The sequence below is a fragment of the Thrips palmi genome, unplaced genomic scaffold (assembly GCF_012932325.1).
Source record: "Thrips palmi isolate BJ-2018 unplaced genomic scaffold, TpBJ-2018v1 HiC_scaffold_5, whole genome shotgun sequence".
Taxonomy (NCBI): Eukaryota; Metazoa; Arthropoda; class Insecta; order Thysanoptera; family Thripidae; genus Thrips; species Thrips palmi.
The window spans coordinates 9,422,473-9,434,894 of NW_023144632.1; the positions used below are offsets into that span (position 1 = coordinate 9,422,473).

At 61.6% G+C, this 12,422-nt stretch overlaps 1 protein-coding gene across 2 annotated transcripts; it reads right to left on the bottom strand.

The window, feature by feature from the left end:
• Positions 1-763: 763 nt before the first annotated feature.
• Positions 764-5,759, bottom strand: LOC117650573. 2 transcript variants are annotated; one of them, XM_034394099.1, is made up of 7 exons: positions 5,556-5,759; positions 5,357-5,458; positions 5,071-5,221; positions 4,596-4,729; positions 4,091-4,261; positions 2,873-2,986; positions 764-1,391 (listed from the first exon to the last, which is right to left on the bottom strand). In XM_034394099.1, the coding sequence occupies exons 1-7, from the start codon at positions 5,620-5,622 to the stop codon at positions 1,165-1,167; spliced, it is 966 nt and encodes a 321-aa protein (XP_034249990.1). In that variant the 5' UTR covers positions 5,623-5,759; the 3' UTR covers positions 764-1,164. The 2 variants fall into 2 exon arrangements, with proteins under 2 accessions (XP_034249990.1, XP_034249991.1); XM_034394100.1 differs by lacking the exon at positions 2,873-2,986.
• Between the last annotated feature and the right edge of the window lie 6,663 nt (positions 5,760-12,422).

Sequence of the window (12,422 nt, forward strand, 5' to 3'; positions counted from 1 at the left end):
ATCTTTGGCGGCCCCCTTCCGTAACAGCTCCACATTTCTTGAACCCAACCGCACCAGCATCCCAGCTAGCCCGCTTTGCCTCGGCCTGCTGGCCCCACTCGAGGCAAATCTACCCTTTATACCCAATCCTATTCTCTGGCCCCGCCCGGCCCCGCCCCACCCCGCCCCGCCCCGCGCATACTGCGAGCACCGAACGTGTTCGTTTCCATTTTATTGTCATCCTCACGCCCTGCGCCACGCCTGCTTTTTGGCTCATCGACCCCCCCCCCCCTTTACCCCTTCCTCTTCTCTTCTTCCCCAAACATCGCCGCCTGATGCATGCGCCGATTTAGCTCCGCAACCCAATCCGAGAAGAGTGCGATGCCATGGCGGGGCGCGCGGTTTATTGCCTTCCGCACACACCGGCACATGCACGCTCTCTCTCCCTCTCCCCATCTCTCTTTCTTTTTCACACACTCTTACAAAAACTCACCCTCACACACACACGGCACACCCTTAGTCACACGAAGCGAAGACAAAAGGCGCCCTAGCACAATATGCAAGCGATTTGAAAGTAAAGCGCGGGAAAGTTGGCAGGCGTGAAGAGATTCCCCCCCCCCCAGCCCGCCCCAGCCCGCCCCATGGCGCCTTGGACGCGTTCGCGCCGTCGCCCAAGCGGTCCCTGGGACGTCCCAGGGAAAGGACTTGATCGGGCCCAGCTGCTCCGCCAGCTCCGCCCTCCGTCTTCCATGACAAGATTTCGCTCGTGCAAAATTTATTTGGACAAGGCTCTTTGGTTCCTCTTGGCAAACAGCCAGTTACAAACGTCAAAGCAAAGCGCGACTAGTTTGAATCGAATCCGTTCGGATCAACAACAACTAAAATTACAATAAATAAGTTGAACACTAGAGGGTCAGTCTATGTAATGTGACAATAAATAGCTTAAATAGTAATGGTGGGTGGTGTGGTCGTGTAGATAGATGGATGGTGCCGAGGGGGTAACGACTTGGGTAATCCGGATCCCCCGAAGTTCGAGGTAATTCGGCGTAATCTAAGGGTAATCCTGGAAACTTTTTGATTTAATCCTGAGGTAAACCGGAGGCAGTGCACGGGTAATCCGAGTTATCCGTAATCCGGCTGTTACGAAATTTACAAGTCGTTAACCCCTCGGATGGTGCGGTCGTCCTAGTACTCGAATTCCTCGTCACCACGCTCGTCGTCGCGGTCCTCGCGGTTGTCGTCCAGGTCGTCGTCGAGGTCTCGGCCCTCGCAGTGGCGCAGGAAGGGCTCCACAGCGCGCAGCACCACCTCCATGTACTCCCGGAACACGAGCGAGAAGGAGATGTCCACACTCTGCGACAGCGAGTCGTAGAGAGCCTCCCAGTTGGCGTTGAAGTACTTGTTGACGTCCACTGCAACATCGGCCAAAACACACATTCGGTCAGAGAATCGATACTCCCCTGCAACAAGCAGCTATCTACGCTCACTGTCTCGATAACCGACTATCTACGGGCGCTCTCCCGACAACCGGCTATCTACATGGGCTGTCTGGATAACCGACTATCCAACATCGTAGCGAGGTTAGGGTTGTAGTATAACGAAGTATTTTTCTCCATGACACTTAAAGCGACCCGTTTAAACCATACTTAATCTTGTTTTGACAAACTTTTGACAAGTTTTGGTAAAGGTTTTGCGAGGGCAACTTAATTGGTTGGATAAATAAAAGCATTCAATCTCGCGAGGTGGAGAAAGCAGATAGACGGTTATCCAGACAGCTCGTGTAGATAGCCGGTTGTCGGGAGAGCGCGCGTAGATAGTCGGTTATCCAGACAGTGGGCGTAGATAGTTGCTTGTTGCAGGGGGGTATCGGAATGGAACCAGCCAGCGACAACACTGCCACTCGGGGGTGCACCAGCAGCCATGCTCGATTTTGCATCCGATTGAAAAGTGGCACGGGGTTTTCTATGTGAACTATGATCCGCGCCGACATAAAAATACGACAGGAGCAACAACAACAACGGGGTGCCGCTTCTGCCAGGAGTTGGGTGTCGTGTTTCGGGATTTATGTGTGGCGCTCGTGCCTGCGTGTGTGCGGCGCGGCGTCGCGGCTCTCAGGGCAGTGGGGCCATGGAGGAGCACGTCATGGCCCCGGCCAGCCACGGCCAAGGCCCGGCCAAGGGCCGGCGGCAGAGAGACGGATAGCTCTTCCGCGACACTTTCTCCCCTCCTTCCTTCGCCGTATGGTTAAATGCCGGGCCGCGCTGGCGCCATCCCCGTCGGCCAGGCTTGCCAGCCGCCCGATTCGCCACCGCTCTGTCTCTCTCGCACCCGCGGGGAGTCCCGTAGGGGTGCGAGAGAGTCGAGGCGGCAAAACTATCCTTCGATATCAGGCGGCAGGTCCTCCGCCTTCCGCTAGAAGAGTCAGTCCCTGGCTAAAGATTCGTGATGCTGCTAGCGCTGCTGGCGCTGCTAGGCAGGGTGACCGAGATGCGCCACCGTAACAACGAATGGGTAGAGACCCTCCCGTCAGAGATGCGCAAAGGGGGGCCCTCTCAGCCAATCACAGACGACTGGTAGTCCCATGCGGAGCGGGAAGCCCGAATTCGCCCCGCGCGAATCAGCATCTGGTGCGGCACAGCAGGTATACGGCGGTCGCCCGCTAGCCTGACTCAGGGTGCCTTTGACTCCACGGGACTACCAAGCGCTGCCTTGCGCATCTCTGACGGGAGGGTCTCTACGAATGGGGTGTGCGTTTCGCCCCCACTTTGCAGGTGTCCTATCCCCCCCCCCCTCCCTTTTTCACCGTACTGACTCTGGGCAAAACAAATGCTCTTGTAAGTGCTTGAATGAATGTAAACAATAAGTGCTCCTTTTTCAGTGTGGGCGCACCTACCGTGACTGCCGCCCCTTCGACGCCTGCTTTTCCTTTTCCGTCGGGGCTTGAACCTGTGGCGGGGCGCGCGGTGAGGCCTGCGGTGGGGCCGGTGCCTGGCGCCCGCCGACCCACCTGGAGTGGCAAGGGAACAATATGAAGCGAGTGGAGGCAAGGCCGTGGTGGGCTGCACACACACTGGGCATCACTGCCGCCCCACGCTTCGGCTTGCGGACTGCGTGCAAGCTCGCTGAACTAGAAAGACTAGAGAGAGAGAGAGAGAGAGTATCGGTAAACCGGATAGATTGGATGGACTGCATAGACTAGAGATACAAAAGAGAGACAGCAGATAGGGACTACACAGGCTAGGGGAAAACCATAGGGAGTGACTACAGACCCTGGAGGTACTAGAGACACAAGAGAGACAAAAATTTGGCATGCCCTGAGACTGGGCGCCTTTGTCGCCTTCTTCACTTTTTGGGGTGCCTAATGGCGCCCAGTTTCTGGACACCTTTGTCACCTAGTCTCAGGGTCCACAAATCATCCCGCAACTGGCCCTCCCCTATGGTAGAGCATGCACAGGTGCCTAGTTTCTGGGCGACCAAGGTGCCCCGATTCTGGGCACCTTTGGCGCTGCCGAGCCATGGGTGGAGGCAAGTTGCTTCATTGTGGACCCTGAGACTATGAGACAAATGTGCTCAGAAACTGGGCGCCAAAGCCACCCCAAAACGTGGGAGGAGGCGACAAAGGCACCCCGTTTCAGGGCTCGGCAAATTTAAGGTGTAGACGAGAGAGGCTGGACGAGAGAGGCTAGACGAGAGAGGCTTGACGTGATAGGCTAGACGAGAGAGGCTAGACGAGAGACCATTCAGGAACGCTGCACGGCTGTATCGCGCCGGCCGGCCGAGCGGGCAGTGCCGGGCACGTGTGTGTGTATTTGGGTCTCGCGTTGTTTGCGCTCTGGCTGCGGCCTTAAGCTGTGTGGGTGGGGGTGGCCGAGTGTGAGTTTTTAGGGCCAGGTGTCTGTAACTAAAATTATCTCAAGTTCATGTATATTTTTAGCGTTTGCTTGCTTTAGAGCGAGCGGCTTAACTATATTAACTGACGATTGTTTGCTTTCATTGACGTCCATTATGTATGAGTGTGTGTGTGTGTGCGCGCGTGTGTGTGTGTAGGTGTGAGTGTGTTTGAGTACGTATACATAGGCGCGTGTGTGTCTTTCTTTGAGGTTGGACTCACCATCATGGTACTGCCGCCGGCACTCGTCCAGCAGCACGTCCCGGCTCTCGGCGCGCAGGTTGTCGTACCGCACGGTCATGTCTCGCGGTGCCACCGAGCCTCGGTATTCCTTGACCCGCAGCTCGCCGCGCGCGCGCCGCCACTGCAGCCGGTGCGCAATGGTCACGTCTCCTGCGGGGGTGGAATGGAAAAACACCTTGTCTTGTCGTCCGCGACCGCTGTAAAGTCAGCGGGGGTAACTTTGGACAGCGGGGGTAATTTGGGACCAGGTGGCCCCTCGGCCTGCTAGAAAATCGAGGCAAGCTTACACCTCACCTGTGCGAAGTTGCCTCCGACCATGGGGTAGTTTCGGACAAGTGTGGTGTACTTCAACTACCATGCAGGTCGAAGTCCTGTCCCAAATTACCCCCGGTGTCCAAAGCTAGCCCCGTTGACGGCGCCCGCTCGTTCGGCTAAAAGTCCCCAAAAAGACGCTTGATCGGCGAGGACTCTCGGGGTGACTCACTGAGCACGATGTGCGCGCCGCCCTTGCCCACCGCGAACACGTCCGCGAAGCTCCCCGTCAGGTTGTACTGGCCGTCCTGCACCAGCCGGTCGTGGTGCGTGTGGAACTCGAGCAGCGACGCACCTGGCGTGCACCTGGAGTGGAGTGGAGCTCATGAGGTGTCTGCGGTGCGGCTCTGTCTCCCGGCTGCGCGCCCGCCCGGGTTGGACCGGGTCGACGGGTCGAACCGAGTACCCGGGTATGCGGGTAAACCCGTGGACCCTGGTACCCGTTTGAACCGGGTCCGCGTCTTCTTTTTCCGGAGACCGCCCAAAAGGCAGGCAACACGGCCAACTCGAGCGCACTCCGTGTTGCCTATTCTACGGGTAAACCCGCCGACCCGGTTCGGATGGTCCACGGCTTTACCCGCAAACCCGGGAACCCACGGTCCGCGTTTTTTAAGAGCTCTGGGTGCACTCACCACTCACGCACTCACCTGATGTTGCTGACCGCGTCCACGTCGCTGACGCCCGCCAGGGTGGAGAAGGGGAACTCGATGTTGGCGCGCACCGCGCCGTAGCCCCGGCAGAAGGCCAAGTCCCTCATGACCACGGGGTCCATGGGGGGCAGCCCTTCCTCGTCCAGGCCTGCTTTCAGAGATCCGCATGTCAAGCCGTGTTCGGTGGTACTCCAGTCCAGAGCAGAGAAGAGAGAAGGCTGCCAGAACGAACTCTGGCTCTCAGACTCTGAGGCCGTCCTCACGTTCGCGTCGGCGTCCTTACCTCCCGCCAAGCTCCTGAACGTGTCCCGGATCCTGTTGCCCATGCTTTCCTCGCTGTCAGAGTCCTCGACGGAGTCCGAGTCCTCAGCCTGCACCTTGGCGTCTGCAGCGGGGGAAGGGAAAACAGCCAGGTCATTCCACGCTCGGTCTGTCTCTGCCCGCCCTCCACAGCCACCCTCCCCACCCCTTGCCCCACTCACAGGCGCACTCGACGGCGATGCACAAGCACGCCACCACCACGGTCAGCCTTTCCCGACTCGGCGCCATCACAACCACAACACGAAAAGCCGGAGCGATGATGACACTGCGCAAGATGTTAATTTCCGCTGGCACGCACACACGCGCACATGCGCACACACACTGCTAATTATGCTAATGCACTACTGACGGCAGTCCTGGCGGCAGTCCGGGGCCGAGTGACGGGCCGCCGGGTGTCAGGGTGTTTATGTACGTCGGACACATCCGGTGTGCCGCCGGTGAGCTGCGGGCTGCTTCCGGGCAGTGCTGTCGTCGCTCCGTCTCTCTCGCACTCGCCGTGGGCCCCGTGGGGGTGCGAGAGAGACGGCGAGCGCCGTTTGGCAGCAGCAGGCAGCCGGCGGTGCCTCGGGTCGTGCCCGCGACGCGCCACGGTTATCGCGACTCGCGCCGCCGGCCCCATTCATTGGCCGCCCCAGCCCCGTTTGCAGGCACATTCAGCTTTGGAAAATATTGGCCGGTCGCCTTGCCCCTTGCCGCGCAGGGCGGCGGGCCGCAGAAGGCCGGAGTGCATCGTTTGTACGACCTCTTTTTATCTGATCTCCCGAAATTCATCCAACCTCCTTCCCTCTGGAATTTTTGCACGGCCTCTTTTTGCCGACCTAGACATCTCTTGCATCGCCATTTTTTCGCTGAGCTACAGTTTGTTCGACCTGTTTCCAGGATATAGGAGAGGGAGGAGGAGGAGGAGGAGGAGGAGGAGGAGGAGGAGGAGGAGGAGGAGAGAAGGAGGAGGTGGAGGAGGTGGAGGTGGAGGAGGAGGAGGAGGAGGAGGAGGAGGAGGAGGAGGAGGAGAAGAAGAAGAAGAAGAAGAAGAAGAAGAAGAAGGGAGCCCGTCACGCCAGACAGGTGAGCTACGAACAACTGAACCACCAACGAACCTTACCTAACCTTAAAACAAACTGCTACCGTCGAGACTTGCGGGATGCCTGGAGTGAAGTCATCGCGCCCATGGTGTAGGGTCACATATGCACTGCTTATCCAAGTGTAGGCGGTGAGCATGGGTCTTTACCGGTCTTTACACTATTCACAGGTCAGCACCCTTCCAGATTAACGCCTCAGCCCCCTGCCCCATCACCACTCGGCAAAACAACACATGGTACCGACAACGGAGTCATATACGCCACTCTCTTTCAAATTTGGTTTAGAATAAAACATAAAAGATTGAACCCTACGACCCTCTCCCCCGCAATGGGGTTCGAGCCGCCTCCGCCGATCTTCTGGCCCACTGTGGGGCGGCGTGGCATCGTAACGACGCGAGATTCAAGCTCGTGTGCTCTGGAGAAAACGATACATTCCACATTCTTCAATTTTCGGGAACACATTCTCCCTTTTCCTCATTCCTTTTATTTTCATTCAATTTTCATTTTTTCCGACACGCCGTGACGACCCCCACTTGATGAGGTGGGTGCGCGGGCCGCGTCCATGACCGTCCACGGCGGGTCACCCTCGGTGTCACTAGGGAGCCCCTGTTGTAATTTGTGTCCAGTGCGCAGCGGCGCAGCCCGTCCCGTCCCGTATCGCGCTACAAAAAGGAAAAAAAGTACTTACTAAACGTTGCTATAACGATGTACTGGGTGAGGGGCGGTAGGCACGAGGGAATTTTTTTTATTCGTTGGCACTCCCGAGGTCACTCCTGTCCAGTTTTCGCTCCGCGTAGCATGAGGCGAATCCCATTCGGACCACATCGCCACGTTTCCAAGTAGCAGACTCGGCAGGCGTGTCACTCTGTCGGACTAGGTCTCCTCACACTCTCGGGGTGTCGGTGTCATCCTGCGTGGGTGCGAGAGAGACAGAGAGCAGCCCTCGACCGGCCCGCAAACAGCGGCGTCGCCGGTCAACATTTTTCTTCTCGTTTTCCTCGTTTCGTTCAAGTGCATTTACAGAACGTTGGACCTCAATTAAAATGGCGGCTCCGTCGCTGCTCTCCGCCTCGTGTGAGGGTTGAGGGTTGGCGCTTTGCGTCGGAGTCCTTCACGCCCCCGCCCCGGTGCGGCAACGACCCCAAGGGCAGCAAGGGTACGGCAACAGGGGCCGTACGGCGGCGAGGGCGTGGCCGCCCCGGCCGCTTCCGGTTTTATTCATACGCGGCCGGCTGCGGGGCAGTGCGGGGCAGTGCGGGGCACTGCGAGGTGGAGAGGCTGCGGCCGGCGCGGTGTCCGCCTCGGCCTCGACCTCCCCGGACGTGTCCGGCCTCACACATCCGGCCGCACGCCGCGCCACGCCGCGCCACGCCGCGCCACGCCGCGCGCATCGGCGACGGATGTTTGCCCGCAGCGCGGGCAGCGTGTCTAGCGGTCGCCGCGCGGGCCGCCAGTGCTGTGGGGAGGCGGGCCGCCTCCGCCTGTCCCGCCGCGCCCGCCACGCCGGGCTGCACGGTGGGCTGCCTGCTGCCCGGGCGCACGGCTGCCGCGCTGCAGCGCCACCGCGCCGCGTCTCCGCGGCGTCCGGGGCCACACCGCCGCCACCGCACTTTCCTCCGCCTCCTGACCGCACAATGGACACGCCGCCTTGGAACTAGACGACCGACGTGGCCGACGAGACACAAAGCGCCGTTTGTCCGGCGACACGTCCGCGACGACGTTTTGCCGGGGCTCGGGGCCAGCGGACCGTGCCACCGCGGCCACCACAAGGCAGCCGTTGAAATGGTGGTGGCCCAGCCGCGGGCGGACTGGCAGCCGGCCCAACATTGAGACGCCCCGGGAGATGATCTGACTTTGCACGTTGGGTCGCGCCCTCTCCGCTGTGCCACGCCGCGCCACGCCGCGCCACCGCCACTCAGTGGCAGGCGACCGCCAGCGACCGCCAGCAGGCCAACAGCGCGACGCCGGATCCAACTCGTCCTAAGTGGCGATCGCGTCACCGCGCAGGCGACGCGCCTGTCTCCGCGGCCCTCAAAGGGCTAAGGGCCCGGAGGACTCTTAGGACTCGAAGGGCTTTGAAAGGGAAACGACGCTAATTGGCGTGTGGCCCCGCCTCATTCTCTTCCTTTTTCGCAAAGCCCTCCCCCTCGGCCCTTGACGGCGACGACCCGCCGCAGCCACACTGGCAGGGCGGGGACCGCGTTGGACTGTTTCCGCACAGCGCCTCGTCGGTCTGTGTCTCTCGCACCAACACGCGACGCCCCATGAGTGCGAGAGAGACTGCGCGGGCGATGACGGTGAAGTGCAGAATCTGTCTGCTGGAGCCACGAGCCTCGCCCCAAGCCTCGCCCACACTGGTGCCGGAGCGGGCGGCGGGACGGGACACACCAATTCTCGCTGGCCGTGCCGCGGGACATGGAGTCTCCTCCGCAATTTGCTTTGCTTTCAAAGCCCGCGTGTCCCCGGAGCGCTCCAGAGAGAAACGCCCCACCTGCATCCGCCAACATGGCCCGCGGGGCCGCGGGGCCCGCGCACGGCGATCTACCCACACTCTGCCGTCGTCGTGCGGGTTCGGCAATTGCACTCCTCCCCCAGAGCACTACGCCCGTGACTTGTGGCTAGCGCCTGCGAGGTAGGCCACTGGCCCAGACTACAAAACACCGGCGTGGAGACGGTGGTCTACCTAGCCCCTGTCGCCTTCACAGGGGCAGGGTAGGCCACCGTCTGCACATGGCTGTGATGCGGGTCTGAATGTTGGCCTACCTCACAGGCGCTACAGGGTGCACCGCAGTACGGGTGCCGGCTAAGCCATTTTGTCGAAACAATTATTTACGAGCAACTTTTGCCTGCTGGCGCTCTATGGTGGTCGGCTTGGCTCTGCTCGGCCTCCAACTGCAGGTGTCCGAGCGTGGGGGCCGTCCGCGTCCGCATGCCAGCAGTGATGCACGGCCTCCCCCGACGCCGCCGCCGCGTAACCACTGGAGCTAGCACTGCCCAGGCACTGCCCGCCTTACGCGGCCGCGGCGCCGCGCCGCGGCCCACCGGGACTGCGGGGCGAGAGCACCGCGGAGCACCGAGAGGACCCATAAGTTACGGCACTCGATTCCGGGGGGGGGGGCAGCGCGGCGGCGCGGATACCACAATACATCGCGGTGGCCGAGGCGAGGGTCGCCGTAACGCTGCCGGCCTCGTTCCGAGAGATCCTTTCGTTGCTCTGTCTCTCTCGCACTCAAGGGGCGTCCCGAAGGCCCGGAGGGGCGTGGGAGAGGCGGAGCGACGAAACGAAGACAGTTCGGCAGGGCCCAGGCCCAGGGCCCAGAACGTCGTGGCGGAACTGTGGCGCCAACAGCCGGCAACGGCGACGGCGGCCCGGGCGGGCTGTGCGGCTGCGCGGCCCGTCCAAAGCAAATGGCACTAAATCGGACTGCAATGCTCTGCGGGCCGTGGCCGGGGCGGGGCCGGGGCGGGCCGCGGCGTCGCGGCCAATCGAAACCCCCAAATTGGTTCCGTCCGCAAGGCGGCCCACCGTCGTCGCGTCCCGCCACTGGCCGCTTGCGCCGCCTGCGCTTGTCGTTTGTCGATAGTGAAAGTGGCCCTTAAAGCGCTGAAAGGCCTTAAAACGAGCGCCGCCGCAGCCAACGCGCCAGACCCTCCGGACCTGCAGGCCAGACCGCACCTCGAGCACGGCGAGCACGGAGCGGACGAGCACGGCGCCGAGGAGTGCCAGCCGCAGGACACTGCCGGGCTGGCCGAACTACCCACAGGCATGGCCAGGCGATCAGTGTCCGCGGTGAGTGTTTGCGTGAGTGTGTGGACATCGGTGGCGTTGATTTGGATTGGCGCCGTGCAGCGCTCACGTGCGCGTGGTGTTGTCATTAGAACGGCGTGCCGGCGAGGCCGTGGACGTGCCATCCCACGCAGTCACTTGAAACGGAATGGAATTAGATGCGGCTTGCGAGGGTGGGGGGAGGCTGCTGCACTGTTTACCCTTTGTTGATTCGCGTGTCCATTGAGGCACAGCCAGGCAGCCAGGCCCGCTGCCGAATATAGAGATTGCCCACTCAGCCATCCACGCGGTGCGGCGCGATTACATTCAGCCATGTTGACGCGCTCCGTTGCTCTGTCTCTCTCGCACCCACTCGGACAGTCCCATGAGTGCGAGAGAGACAGCGCGACGAAAGCGCCGCGCTTCGTAATCAGGCTTTGGGGCCCCGCCACAGTATCTCGTTACCGCAATAGCGAGCTTTACAATGTACATTATTCAGGACCGGACTGGGCGATCGGTACTGAATTATCGTAGCCAGTGGCTTCGGCCGCTCTGGGCTTCAAAGGCCGAGCGGCGCGCCTCGCGGGTCACGAAGCTTGCGGACATGGAGGGGAAGGGCGCTCCAGAAACGTCCGAATATTTGGAGTCGATTTTGACAAAATAAAATAGCAAATTAGTTGAAACGAGTGGGGAAAAGGCTTTTTCCGGGTATTTCACTGATTCATTGATGTTTAGGCCTAGAGGGTAGCCTACCTCAGCCTGCCTAGCAGCCAAACTCATGACCTCAAATGGGCAAGAAGCACAAGAGGCTGGCGTATGCCGGCTGAGGTGGGAAACCATCGGAACATTTGGTGATACTGCTGGCGACGGCGAAGGGTTGCCTCGCCGGGCTGCGTGCATGCGTGCATGCGTGCACAGCGTGCCACTGTTGTCGCGCTTTCGCTAACCCCGGCTGAGCGCGCGTCTTGACGGTCTCTCGGTCTGCAGATGCGGGTGCTGCTGCGCGCCGCGTGGCCCCTTCTCCAGCTGTACCTGGCCTGCAGCCTGGCCGCCCCCACCGCGGCCTGGTCCACCCAGGTCGAGACGGCGGAGACGCAGTGAGTACAGCAGTGTGGTGCGCAGCGTGCTGCGCGGGGAAGCGTTGTGACACTGTCGCCTCGTTGCAGAGTGTCGGGCTCCATGGCGGTGGCGGCGCCGAGCAGGCCGTCCAGGCCGCCCTCTTTCACGGCCTACGCCGCCTTCAGTCCCAGCGACCACGCGATGCAGCCCATGCTTCCCGATGCGTGAGTACCTTTCGAAGATACCCAGCAGTAGGGCAGTGGCAGGCCTCAGTGCTGACACACTGGAACACGCACGTTTCCGTTGCAGCGGGGCGGAAGCCACCACGCGGACGCAGTCTCAGTACGCCCAGGACGACGGCAACGAGACCCGGGCGCAGGCCAAGAGTAAAGTCAAGCGCCACTACGGGTACGGCGGCGGCCACGGCGGAGGTCATGGCGGCGGTGGCAAGGGGTACGGCGGGGGAGGGGGCAAGGGGTACGGAGGGGGGAAGGGGTACGGCGGCGGCAAGGGGGGTGGTAAAGGATACGGGGGCGGTGGTGGCAAGGGCTATGGAGGAGGCGGTGGAAAAGGTTACGGAGGAGGCGGTGGAAAGGGCTACGGAGGAGGCAAAGGGGGCGGGGGCAAGGGTAAAGGTGGCGGAGGTCACGGAGGCGGCGGCTATGGAGGTGGCCATGGTGGAGGCGGTCACGGAGGTGGTGGATATGGCGGCGGTGGCCATGGAGGCGGGGGGTATGGAGGTGGTCACGGAGGTGGTCACGGAGGTGGTCACGGAGGTGGCCATGGGGGCGGGGGGTATGGCGGTGGAGGTCACGGAGGTGGAGGGTATGGCGGTGGAGGTCATGGAGGTGGGGGTCACGGAGGCGGAGGGTATGGCGGTGGAGGTCATGGAGGTGGGGGTCACGGAGGCGGAGGGTATGGCGGAGGCGGCCATGGGGGTGGAGGTCACGGAGGCGGAGGGCATGGCGGGGGACACGGGGGTGGGCATGGAGGCGGGGGCGGGGGCTACGGAGGAGGTGGTCACGGAGGTGGAGGCCATGGGGGTGGAGGATATGGCGGTGGTGGACATGGAGGAGGTTGCAATCACGGGTGTGGAGGTGGTTACGGCGGAGGTGGCCATGGCG

Excerpts from the sequence above, each read along its gene's own strand:
- LOC117650573 (XM_034394099.1), bottom strand. The coding sequence starts at position 5,622 with ATGGCGCCGAGTCGGGAAAGGCTGACCGTGGTGGTGGCGTGCTTGTGC. Across the intron at positions 4,730-5,070 it reads GACGCGGTCAGCAACATCAG|GTGCACGCCAGGTGCGTCGC; the intron begins GTGAGTGCGTGA and ends ACTCCACTCCAG. Across the intron at positions 4,262-4,595 it reads CGGCGCGCACATCGTGCTCA|GAGACGTGACCATTGCGCAC; the intron begins GTGAGTCACCCC and ends CCACCCCCGCAG.